This window comes from Osmerus mordax, chromosome 25 (genome assembly GCF_038355195.1).
Source record: "Osmerus mordax isolate fOsmMor3 chromosome 25, fOsmMor3.pri, whole genome shotgun sequence".
NCBI classification, from domain to species: domain Eukaryota; kingdom Metazoa; phylum Chordata; class Actinopteri; order Osmeriformes; family Osmeridae; genus Osmerus; species Osmerus mordax.
The window spans coordinates 1,074,337-1,086,977 of record NC_090074.1 but is presented as its reverse complement, the minus strand read 5'-3'; the positions used below and the strand labels follow the sequence as shown (position 1 = coordinate 1,086,977).

General features: G+C 45.2%; 1 protein-coding gene across 3 annotated transcripts in view; it reads left to right on the top strand.

Moving 5' to 3' along the window:
- Positions 1-482: 482 nt before the first annotated feature.
- The window catches only part of ncam1a (neural cell adhesion molecule 1a), a 148,946-nt gene continuing 136,787 nt past the window's right edge, over positions 483-12,641 (top strand). For all 3 annotated transcript variants that reach the window (XM_067228798.1, XM_067228797.1, XM_067228799.1), the window contains exon 1: positions 483-622. In XM_067228798.1, the coding sequence (XP_067084899.1) occupies positions 571-622 (52 nt within the window). In that variant the 5' untranslated portion in view covers positions 483-570. The remainder of the gene's footprint in view (positions 623-12,641) is intronic.

Genomic DNA, 12,641 nt, shown 5'->3' with positions numbered 1-12,641 from the left:
TTGGGAAGGTCAAATATGGAAAACCGTGTACTTTCGACGCGTGCGGTTAAGCATGTTTTCCGTCTCACCAGCAGGTGAACTACTTTATTTTGGACACATTATTTGTTTCTTTCACTGTTATTTGCATTCCCTTAAAAAAAAAAAACGACAGTAAGATAATGTAGGTGTTATAACTAGCAAAACAAACATTTAGGCTCCTGAGATTCCTAATCCTTATAACTCCCAATGCTCCATTTCAAGATTTTCCGAGCGCACCATCTGCCGTTTCCCTGTGTGAAGCGGCTGCAGCAATCTCCATAGTTGAGCGCACTAGTTTGTTGTAGCATCCCCTTCAAGTGTGTGAGCGCCAACGCGCTTGTCCGGGCGGATTAATTCGTGTTGTGTGTGTGCTACGGCTGCTTCTTGTCACTCACTCTGCGAGCTGTTCGCGTGCGTACCGGGTAGAGGCAAGGACCAATTCATATCCTATTGATACCAGCATAGTTGGAAAACGAAAATATATTTTAACATCGACATCAACTGACCAACTGCATCTATTCTTCAAGGAGAATATCTTTGTGAGAGATTGCAATGCTTAAAACAAGGGATCTCATCTGGGCATTGCTCTTCTTTGGCTATGCAGGTAAGTGCTTTTTATAGATTTATGTTTTTAGTAATTACTATAGATGGCCCCTTTGTACATCAGTGTTTGCAAGTTTTCAATCCAGTTCGGATAGAGAAGCATCCCAGCGCGCTCAATGCAAATAGCGTCTTCTGTGCTGTGCCTCTAGGATAGACAGTTAGTTCACTCAGACTGTAACTGTCGCGATGAGATATTCAGAGGTTATGAACACATTCCCATCATCACCAATATTGAACAAAGTAGCCTAGCCTAAAAGAGAGGATATTTAAAAGCCCCAAATAGGACAAAATTGACGCATATCGGAGTTTCACTTTGTAACGTAAATTATAAATCAAATCGATTTCCCTGGTGTCCCTATCGTGTGGTTAAAGGGTAATGACGCCTTAAAGTAAATTGTTTTTTTCATGGTTCGTACTTTTTATGGACACTTTTGCTAATAGTTTTATACTGACTCGAATTTGCTGTTGTTGCTAAGGTTTGGATTAGCTTCTAGAGATTGATGCATTCAGGTCTATAGAGAAGTCCCAACGGTCCTTTGTGCAAGCCAAATACCCCAGCAGTCTCCTTCTACTATATGCCCATGTATTTCTATACACATACCCTATTACATTTACACCAATAACAGGCCTAACAGTCTACAATTTATCACCAGTTCCGTTAATTCAGTACTCAATAATACGCTCCGAGCGTCGACTGCTTATGGGCATGCTTTGTTTCCTTCCGCACCTGCAAACGAATTTGGCTGCGCACTTGTTCAGAAACGCTGTTTACGATGAATTCAAGAGATGTGGGAGAAATTAGCACTCTGACTCATTTTATTTAAAATGAAATGCGGTTATGAATCCAGAATATTTTTCCATAAATTGAATGTAAACACATATATGATGTGGGTTTATTTGTAAGTCTATAGAGTGTGGCTGTGAGAATAAAAACGCTACTGAACTATTTGAGAACTTTCTTTGATTAGTTAGCTTCTAACTTCCATTATACATGTTTTAGTTGATGTTAAGCGCTGAACTAACATGCATGTGCTACACTGATTTGTGAGGCGGTGTTCGACCCAACCCACTATGTTCTCGCCAAAGCTATAGATAGCCACTGACTTTGTCCGAATTGAATATAGATTTTTTGGAAATATGGTGACACGAAGTATCTGACTGTTACTACAGTGTGTTGGTGTTTTGTGTGTTTTCTGTTAAGGGGGTGGAGGGGTATGATTTCTGTTCAGTGATGTTATATTTAACAGAATTGTCCTTGTTGCCATCATACATTTTATGGTAAACAATGCGCTCCAATCAGAATGCGAGGTAGTCGGCGGGAGGGGACCCGTTATTTTACCCCTCCCCCGTCCCGTTCCCCCCTTCCCCCCACCCGTCCCCCCCTCCCCCCGTCCCTGCCCTTCCCTCCCCCTCCCGTCCCAACCTCCCGTGACACAAGCAGACTCATACACACCCTCGACAACAATTAACAGAGAAAACAAATGTTTTGACCAAGATGCTTCGTTTGTTTACAAACACAAACGCCACTTAATGAAACACATATCCATGGCAACTGAGCATTTATAAGAAGATTTTTCGTTTTTTCCCCTCAAGTAAAAACAAACAAACAACCTGTATTTTAAGTTGCCATGTGGACCACAGAACAGTAGGGGGATGTTAAGAACAGCTCGCAATCTAAAGTCCATTAACAACAGTCTCTTCGGTATTATAATACAGGATCATGGTAACATTACATCAATGCCATAGTTCCCACAAAGAGAAATACATTAAATACATGAATAATTGTATTTGAACAGCCTGGGCTAATCAAGGGATAGGGCCTGACAGTAATACTCTCTTACAGAAGCAGGATTTAACAATTTGTGCTGGAACAATGTAATTAAACTATTCATTTAAGGTTCTACTGCACTGATAATTCAGTTGTGATGCCAGTGACTTAAAACTCAGGGCAAGAGACAAGAGACATGGCAGAGCTTAGATCAAAACTAGAACTTTATGAAATTCAATGCAATTTCAGAGGCGGAATCCGAATATGAAAGTGCCTTATCTTGCCTCTCAAGAACACAAGGACACAGAGACTGTGAGTTGGGATGTGTCAAGTGTTCTGGTTCAGAACAGTATGAGGTGATTGCTTCAGTTTTGCAGCCTGAATGCACACAGAGAAACAACCTTGACAGACTCATAGATGTAGTTGAAAAAAGAAGCACATTTTGAGGAATGGCATCACCTTTCCAGACTGTTTACTTAATGTACGTCCCCCTTGATACCTCTGCGCCAGTTTAATGAAGTTTCTATATTTGGTTTTTCCTGTCAATGTTTGAGTATCCCAAAGAGGAACAATGTGATTTGAGACTGGAGGTAGTGGTGCAGGAACCAAGCCCATGACATGGTACTGTGTTGATGTGTTAATATTAGAGCGCAGCTGTTCCAGAGAGCCCGAGCTATTTGGTACTTGTGTCACAAGTAATGCAAGCCAAATGCCAGGTCCTGCCATACAGGGCAATAACACTGTCATGCATGGCATTCAATAAATTCTCTAGGCAGCAACAATCTCTGGAGAGTGTTTCTGTGAAGGCACTGCATGTTTAAGGGAGTATTTTAAAGTTTAAAACGAGAAGAAAATAACAACAACTGTAGTTTTAAGGACGTTTGAGAAAGAAATGGGTTGTTTACGTTGACCTCAAAAAAGAGGGCGAAGTTTAGGATTAGTCAACAGTTGTGGGGGGGGAAAAAGTAAACAAATCCAAGATGGCTACCATCTGGGACTTCAGCTCTGTGGCAAGACTTCAGCTCTGTGGCAAGTTCAAAGCCTCTATGAAAATAAGATTGCCTATTTCTGTGAGAGGGAAACTGTAAAAAGGACCCTAACAAGGGAAAATTATAAGTCTCATGGTCTGGTGTGTTGCTTAGAACGGGATATGAATAAAAAAAATCCTGCTGCATACTTTAAGCGCAGTCTTTTCTCAGTTGGAAGAGAAATGTTGCTCTTTTCTGCAATGCTGATAGTGACAGCTTGTGTTAGAGGAAATGTGTCTTGTTTGCGTATACACTGCTTATAAATGCTGTCTTCCTTTGCTTTTGAAGGTGATGGTATGTTATTTCCCATCAATAACAACATATCCCTCTCCTGGTGTGTCCATTAAAGGGAAGGGAACTACAAGCTCTTAGCTGTATCTGTTCCTCTTGCGTCTTTCCCCGTCATGGATCCTGTGGTCAATGGTGATCGTATTCACTTAAGATGTTTCAAGACCGATGTGTCTAGGGTAGTTCAGACAGAAGTGGAGATGGGGCGGCAATTCAATTTTGCAAGGCCAAATGTGATTTTCTGTGGTTCTTAGATAAGGCACATTTAGAGGGAGTGATTTCATCCTTAGCACGAGTGGTCTTCATGGAACATAAACTAAAAGAGCCTCTTTGAATTCCAGTTCAAAAACATAAACGTTTAAGTATTCTGCTGTTCTTCAGTCCCACGATAATAGATTAAGAAAGCAATAAATTACAGTTTTGCTCTGATGCTGCACCAGGCTATAGATGATTCAGTGTGAAACAAAACCTGTTTGTTGAGACACAAGCCTTCACCATAACCTTGTTTATATTGCATCACTTCAGTCTTTTGGCTTATGGTTATGTTATCCTCACTCTTAAGGCTCTTTGCGAATTCCCCAGCTGAGCATGATAGAAGCTTAAATTGTCTGTTTATTTCATCACAACTCGTAATTGTTGGTTTACAGAGTGACCATGGTACAAACAACATCAAATCCAGTGCCAATTAAGATGTCTGAATATTGAGTTAATCAAAATTAAGTTAATCAAGAAAATTGTTTCAGTTTCAAATGAATCAAAGGACTTCTTCATTTCACCTTTATCCTAAAATCTAAACCAATGAAAGAACAAAAATGGTTACAAAATGTAAAATGACTCCACTGGCTTTGAGTTGTATTTTTCCATGGCTTCTGTTTGATAAGGATGGCCTGTCTTTGCATATTAATCAATTCATGAATAGGAACCCAGACTGATGTGCATTGTGTAAGCTCTGAAGGCGTCCTAGAGTGTATTGGAGGGAAAAGAGAGAAAAGGGGGGGTTTGTCATTCTGAAAGGCAATGTACCCCCCCACCCGCCCACGAGCACCCCCCCCCCCCCTTCACCCTCCTCCGACACCCCCGCCCCTCACCCCCCTGGTGTCTGAAAAGATTCAGTTCTTCGTTGGAGTGGAAAGGTCTTGGCAAACCAAGACCCAAGAAGAGGGCTTGTACGACACACGCAACCTTCACAAACACACATATGGAAAAAACAAAAGGCATCCGCCATTAATGTTTTGACACGCACCCACCCCGGACCCTTTAGGGCCTACCGTACCAGCAGCCACCAACGGACCCTTTAGGGCCTACCGTACCAGCAGACAAACACAGCCTCGAAGGTCGGGGGTTGGGGAGGGGAGGAGGGGGATGAGGGGGAGGGTTCCACCAGGAGAACTCGAGGGCTGTGTGTTCTCCATGGTCCCTCAAGCTCAGGTAGTGACTAATCACAATGATGTAACGCCTAGTAACAGATCTGAACTCATCCTGGGGGTAAGCCTCCTCAACCCTGATTGGTCTAGACTCCTCGTCCCACGATTGGTCTAGCTTCCTCGTCCCCTGATTGGTCTAGCCTCCTTGTCCCTGATTGGTCCTGGCTGGGCGTGCGCAGGTGTCTTGGTTATTCCTGAAGCGTCTTGTGTGTAGAGTAAAACAACATGGAATCCTGGGGGAGAAGGAGAGTGAGACTGGCTGATAGCTCCTCTGGTGTTGTTTACTTCTTAAATTGGCCTCGCCGTCTTTGCGCGCGGAAGCCGAGGCGAGCTGGTGATACGAGGGGTGTGATGTATAATAGATAAGAAACAATTTGAAAAAGCTTATGACTGAAATTAGAACACGGTTTGACTAAGCATGCGCGCAGACAATCATTTCTGTCTCTTAAAGAGGTTTTTCTGTTTTTGAAAAGCATCAGCATATTTTTTAAAAGGCCAATTAATTTCCACACCTATGGCATATCAAACATCCCCCTCTATATTCAACTACAGCTCAGACTTTCTGAATAGTATGTGATGAGAACTTTAAGTGGAGACAAACAACGAGGAGAAAAGTAATTATTGAGGCAAGTAGAAGAACAGAGAAATATTAATGAGTTTCTTTCATTTCTCGGCAAAAGATGAAAAAATACGGTCTCTCAAAGCTTAATGAAATGGATATTGAGTTTGTGTCTACAGGCAATGATTTGAATCACATAAACTATCTTCTGTTGGCTTGGATATCTACTCTAAATGTGAAAACAGCGAAATTAATTTAAGATAGAGGAGGCGATACCAATACAGACAGTGGCCTTTTTATTTCTTATTCATGTGTGTGGAGCTGTGAAGTGACATAGCACAGCCGTACAGAGCCTGGTAAGGCATGCCCCTCACCAGGCAGCGCCATGCACGCTTCCAAAGGATTATTGACAGTCAGGTGTCATTGCTGCTCTGTCACCCTTCAGTCTCTGTCTCTTGAATGCCGTTCGCCACCGGACCTTGAGCCACACATCAGGATGAGTTTGAAATCAAGGCCTTCTGGGGGCGTCCTGGTAGCTCACTGGGCAGGTGCCCACACGCAGCAACCTGGGTTCGATTCCAACTCGGGCCATCAATGCATGTCTTCCTCTCTCTCTCTCCTCCCTCATGTGTCCTGTATAGCTCTAACTATCTCTGTTCAATAAAGCCATGAAGGGCAGATAGTATATCCTCAGTTATAAAAAAAAAAAAAGTTGTTTCCCCACAAATCTCACCCAGATTTGAAAACAAACCTACGCCACTGGAAGGGATGAATGGTGATGTTTTGGTGCTGCGCTGTAGCAGGTGGTTGGTAGACTGATTGAATACTGATGAATCTGTGTTGAATACTCGATTCATCAGGAAACCGCTGGGTCATATGCCGTCGTTACCAAAAGTCCCTTATTTATAGATCATGTTTTCTTGCTGGCCACAGCAATAAGACTCCTCCGACTCCTAATCTTTCTCAGCCTCGATGTGAAGGACCCTTTTAACAATGTCACCATGTGACCCTGTTCAAGAACCTGAATGTGGGGTGACTGTCCTGTCTGTGGTCAAGCTGCTTGGCTTTGTAACAATAGGGAGGCCTATGATTTATTAGGGTTATGCACTAAAACAATATGAAAGAAGAGCTCATAAAGACACAATCCCTGCTGGCACCTCTATTCACCCAGCAATGAAGGAGGGAGGGGTACAAAGGAAGAGGGGGTGGAGGGGGAGGAGGGGGGAGGAGGAGGGGGTGGAGGGGGAGGAGGGGGGAGGAGGAAGAGAAAGAACGAGGGGACAAAAGAAAGTGTCATCAAGGAGGGGCTGAGGGGTCGGGGAGGGAGAGAGAGAGAAGGAAGGGGAGAGAGAGGGGGGTGGAGGGAGGGAGGTGTGGAGGGAAGGAGGGAGGGGGAGGGGTGGAGGGAGGTACAGACAGAGTGAGAGCGCGGCTGAATTGATTGTTTTCCGTTGTTGTGTTGAGGCCCATCATCAGTAATAAGACTCATTGAAAGAGGAGGCGATGCTCTCTCTCTCTCTGTCTCTGTCTCTCTCTTTCTCTCTCTCTCTCTCTCTCTCTCTCTCATTCATTCATTTATTCATTCATCTGGCCTGTGTTTTGTTAATGTTTCATTCCGAAATTGTAGCATCAGTGAAATAAACACATCCCCTTTCTTTCTTTTAAGACTTCAGGGCCAGTGAAATGGTTCTGGTCGCACATGTTGGAAGTCAATTCTTAGCCTCAGTACGACCAGAAAGCATTGTGCTAAAGTGACAAGTTGACATCCTGAATTACTACCATTTTTCTCTAAATACAACTGACCGAGTACTTTGAATCCTTTTACTGTCAGAAAGCCGTACCCTGACTCTTAGTCATGGGAAGGTTCTGTAAACCCATGATTAGCTTTTAATCTAATGTCAGTATCAGTTTCCTCCATGCCAAGGGTCTTACTGATGGATGGACAGACCTGACATCTGTGCCTTGGTTGGAGGTTGATTGAAGGCCCAATCACAAAGAACAAGGTTGTCTTGGCTCCTATTTAATTCCCACTCTTGGGACTTGAGCCTGTGGCCTGTATCTGCGCTGATATAATCAATGTCCTTTTTCAGCAGACCTTCAGTAAGGGTCAGGAATGTCTGGTGCACCTGTCTATGATCGCCCCAGATTTTTTTAGATTTCCTATTTCTCCTCTCTCCAACCCTGGATATCTCTCCCTAGCTTCGACTTGGCAGCTATTTATCTCTCTTTTCTAAAGAACACTGTGTCCTCGCACTGTAAAACATTGCTGTGTCATGGACGAACCAATCAGAACCAATAACGGTATGTTCTGGAAGTTCTCAGTTGAGGGTCCAGTGTCAGACTGATCTCTCATTAGCGGCTGATGAAACGCCGAGGAGAAGTGAGATCTGGGCAGATTAAATGGGGATGACCCGTCGTTGCACGTTGCCAGGTCAATCATCTTTGGCAACAAGCCAACAAGCAGGCTGTTTTTATCTCAACCATCCCCCATCTCTGTTTTGCCCCATTTCTCAGGGCGGGTAGGTAGAGGAGGTGAACAGGACAGGAGCTGATGCTGATGACACATCACAGCACTGATACCTCCAGGAGCTGAAGCTGGAGCTTCGAAGGAGTTTAACAGATTATCCTGATTAGGAGCAGAAATAGCCCGCGCTCCCTTGCACCTCGACCGCTCTGACCTGAAAAGAAACAGGCCTATTTGTTTGAAGTGGATGCTTATTGAGTCACACCGACAGATGAAAAGCAGTTTCACCTCCAGGGGTCCAACCACAAGAATTGTACGTCTTGTTGTTTTGGTCAGCAGTTTTTGGTGGTTGTAACTCGAAGACATCCTCCTCATCATCTCTGACACAGTGGGAGCACGGAGCATGTTTGTGAATCTCAGCCTGGTCTTCTCCCAGAGGGAAGGCATCTGTTTGCAGAAAGCGAGGAGGGTGTTACCCCACACATGACTGATACAGTCCTACCGGACAGGCCGCCTGTCTGCCTGAACACTGAATCAACGCCAGCTCGCATCATTTCCTCTACAGTGTGAAAGCACTGATTAGCCCATTAACAGGATCCATACGACATACAGTATAACACAGTGGCCAGCCAGGTATTATAATGCTGTATTCATATATTGACACATGGTATCTTGGGAAACTGTCCAAAGCTTGTTTGAGCAGCTCAATAATGCATAGTTTAATGTGCTCAGTGGCTTGGGCCTATGAAACCGAGGCTGGATTTCCCATGAAGATACATGTTTGTTGATTGGTGTGGCAGTTGAACGGTAATTAGACATTAGGGTGTTTACCTCTCCTGGTAGGTAGTGTAAACAGGAGGGGAGGACAGGGAGGGATAAGGATGGAGGGAGGAGGAGAGGGAGGAGGAGGAGAGGGAGGAGGAGAGGGAGGAGGAGGAGAGGGAGGGAGGAGGAAAGGGAGGGATAAGGATGGAGAGAGGAGGAGAGGGAGGGAGGAGGAGAGGGAGGGATAAGGATGGAGGGAGGAGGAGGAGAGGGAGGGAGGAGGAGAGGGGAGGGGGGAGGAGAGGGAGGGATAAGGATGGAGGAGGAGAGGGAGGGAGGAGGAGAGGGAGGAGGAGAGGGAGGGAGGAGGAGGAGAGGGAGGAGGAGAGGGAGGGAGGAGGAGAGGGAGGGAGGAGGAGGAGAGGGAGGAGGAGGAGAGGGAGGAGAGGGAGGAGGAGAGGGAGGAGGAGAGGAGAAGAGAGAAGGAAAGGTATTTGCGTTCCTGTAGCTTAAACATTTCAAAAAGGTGCAATTAGCCAAAAGCGTGTTTCAAGTGTATTCCCTCCCAAATATATTTAAGCTATGTTCACAGTCTTTAAAAAGCCAGTAAAAGAATTGCAGTTCTCACTCACAAACACATATATCACGTTGGTTGGAAGTGGCTTTTGTGGTTGCGCCGCGCCTTATTTGAAGGTTTAATGACTCTAGAGTGTGTCTGGCTCGGTCCAGTTGGTGGAAATCAATCAGGATTGACAGCCTTTTAAAGCTAAACCCAATGAAGCTGCATGCAGAGCGCCCTGGGCTCTTTAACAAGGCTATAGGAGACATTGTTCCTCTTTATGGCAGCGAGGACTCCTGGTTGGAGAAATCCATCTTGACCAGAAGACAGATGGCGGTTTGTGGGCGAGACGTGGGCTGTGTCCACAGACAAGGCCCTGGGGTTGCACGGTGTTAGTCACCCATGCTTCACAGCAGAATGTCAAACTTTTGAGTCCTGCTTTCATGTCGTTACACCTGGCTTTTCAGAAAACAGCATTGCAATTTCCTGCCTACCTTAACAGAGTACTTTCACTCTTATACCTTCACGATTCTGATCTATAATTTTACTCTCTGACAACATAAAGAGCTTCCAGTTTGCCACTGAAATACATGCCCGTGTTATGTTAGAAAGCTTTTTGAATCAGTCTTTCAAAGTGTTGACTCAAAGCTCCGGTTAGTTTGGTGCCAGTGCTTCACTTACATTTACATTTAGTCATTTAGCAGACGCTCTTATCCAGAGCGACTTACAGTAAGTACAGGGACATTCCCCCCGAGGCAAGTAGGGTGAAGTGCCTTGCCCAAGGACACAACGTCAGTTGGCCTGACCGGGAATCGAACTGGCAACCTTCGGATTACTAGCCCGACTCCCTCACCGCTCAGCCAACTGACTCCTACTTGCATACCTCGCTGGCTGTCCCTTAGAGACCTCAGGGTGTGAGTGTTGGCTCTCTGTGTCCTGGGCACACATCTTGGGGGGGGTGTCCTCATTAATCATTGTGTCAGATTTACCCAGGCCAAATTATAACCTGAATATTTCTGCGTGTTAGTAAAAGGGTGAACTAGGGGATCGTGACCCACCATGGGAAATGGAGAAAATGAGGAGGATGGAGGGAGAGATGGAGAAAGGGACTGGAGCTGCTATAGAGCCTCTTTTTGTCTCTCACTCCCGTTGGTCTCTCTCTTTCTCTGTTCCACTTTCTCTCGCTGTCTATCTCTGTGTTCCTGTGTTCAATTCTGCCTCTCTGTTTCTGAGTTCCACTCTGTCTCTCTCTGTTTGTCTCTCTCTCCCTCTCATTCTCTCTCTGTTCTGGGATGTGTTTCTGTTGAGAATGGGCTGGTTGTTAGACGGGGAGCCTTGCAAGACAGGGCAGTGTAGCAGACATGGCGAACTTCCCAAGGACAGGGGCCATCTTCCTCGGCGCCTCATTAAAGCGCCCGGCTCCTGTTGTTTATGGAGCCTAATGAGCTTCACAGCCATTGTCAAGGAGCAAAACAAAGAAGGACGAAGCGGAGAGCACAGATGCCGCATTCTGAACTGTTACACGTCTCGTTGAAGAGGAGAGGGAGAGAGACACTCACACAGCCTCATAATCTCGCTCTCTCTCCGTTTTAATCTCTCTCTTTCTCTCTTTATATCTGTTTATCTCTCTTTATATCTCTCTTTGTTTCTCTCTCTATTTCAGTCTCTTCTCTCTCTCCCTTAGATATACACACACACACAGACACAGACACACACCATCAGTCGCTCTCTCTCTCTCATTACTGTTATTGGGGAAGACATTCTCAGGGCACCATTTTGCCTGGTACATTGAAGAGCCTTAATTAGTTAATTCCCCAATATGGTGCTTCTTACTAGTTGAATGGTTTTTAGTCCCTCTGGAGAACCCTAAATGTCAAAATTTTCCTACGAAAGCTTGAAAAAGAGAGGGAAGGATGGATGCTGGATACTGAGGAGTCAGTCATGTACGGAATTCTGCATACAAATACATGTATTTATAACAGCGATGGCCTTTTTGTGCGACAGATCCAGTTCAATGCGCCACACAACCAGATTTATGCTCCTCAAGACGGGTGAGTACACGAGAAAGAAAAAGGCAGCAATTAGCGCGTGGCTGCGTACCGTGGTGAGGAAGGGGAGTCTTCGCTGGGATTCACCCCGAACACTTCGGTCCCCTCCACGCCACGCGGTCCTCTACGCGGCGTTATAGGATCTTGATTTGTCGTTTTCGTAAACGGACGGTTGAAGGAGGAAGGCGGGGCGAGCGGAGGTTGGAGTTTGGAGGAAGATGCAGAAGGCTGGGTGAGAAGGCTGAATTGCGTAAATGACTCAAGGGCATCTCTTTTTACTGGGTTTTTTCCCTCTTCGAAAACCCCAGGGACATTTGCTTCCCTGCCTGGCCTTCATCCCATGCCTCTTAGTGGCGTTTTCTTGCACTTCAGGGGCAATCCGAGCTTCAGTTATAAGTTGACTATAGGCCCCAGGAAATGGGATTTGTGGAAGGTATATAATAATGATTGTCTCTGTAATTGAATTGGACGTTTAGTTGAAAGACCCTTTCTGTCTACCGTGCTTCCTGTAACATGATCGTATTTGTAGATTCAAGGTATTCCAGTAATGGTATTCCGTTTCTGGGCAACAGTGTGACAGCTGTGCATGTCTTTTGTGTGTGTGTGTGTGTGTGTGTGTGTGTGTGTGTGTGTGTGTGTGTGTGTGTGTGTGTGTGTGTGTGTGTGTGTGTGTGTGTGTGGGGGGGGGGGGGGGGATGAAAGGCAGTGTCCATGGGAGCCAGTACCCAGAGCAGAGTATTGCAGCTGTGTTTGAACAGCAGGATCCAGCTTCGATCCCAGGCCCCAGAGAGACACTGCAGGATTCTCCAAATTTGAAGAATGAATGAATTTGATACGTTCCCTTTTTTCGTTTTCTTTTTTTTAAGCGTTCTAACAGGAGGAGGAAATGAGACGAGAGTCAGGGGGTGACAGGAAGGAGGACAGTTGAGACGTGCTGTTTGATGCCTCGCTTTTTAAAGAATATTCAGACTTTGTTTTGAGGCTTGACCTTTCAGGTATTATTTAGCTATGTAGACCAAGGATCCACATCTAGGAAAAAGGCTCTGGCTTTTGTCTGTCAATATCCTCAGCCTTTACAAGAAATCGACATGCAGGAAAGCTAGCAGGGTGGGTGTGT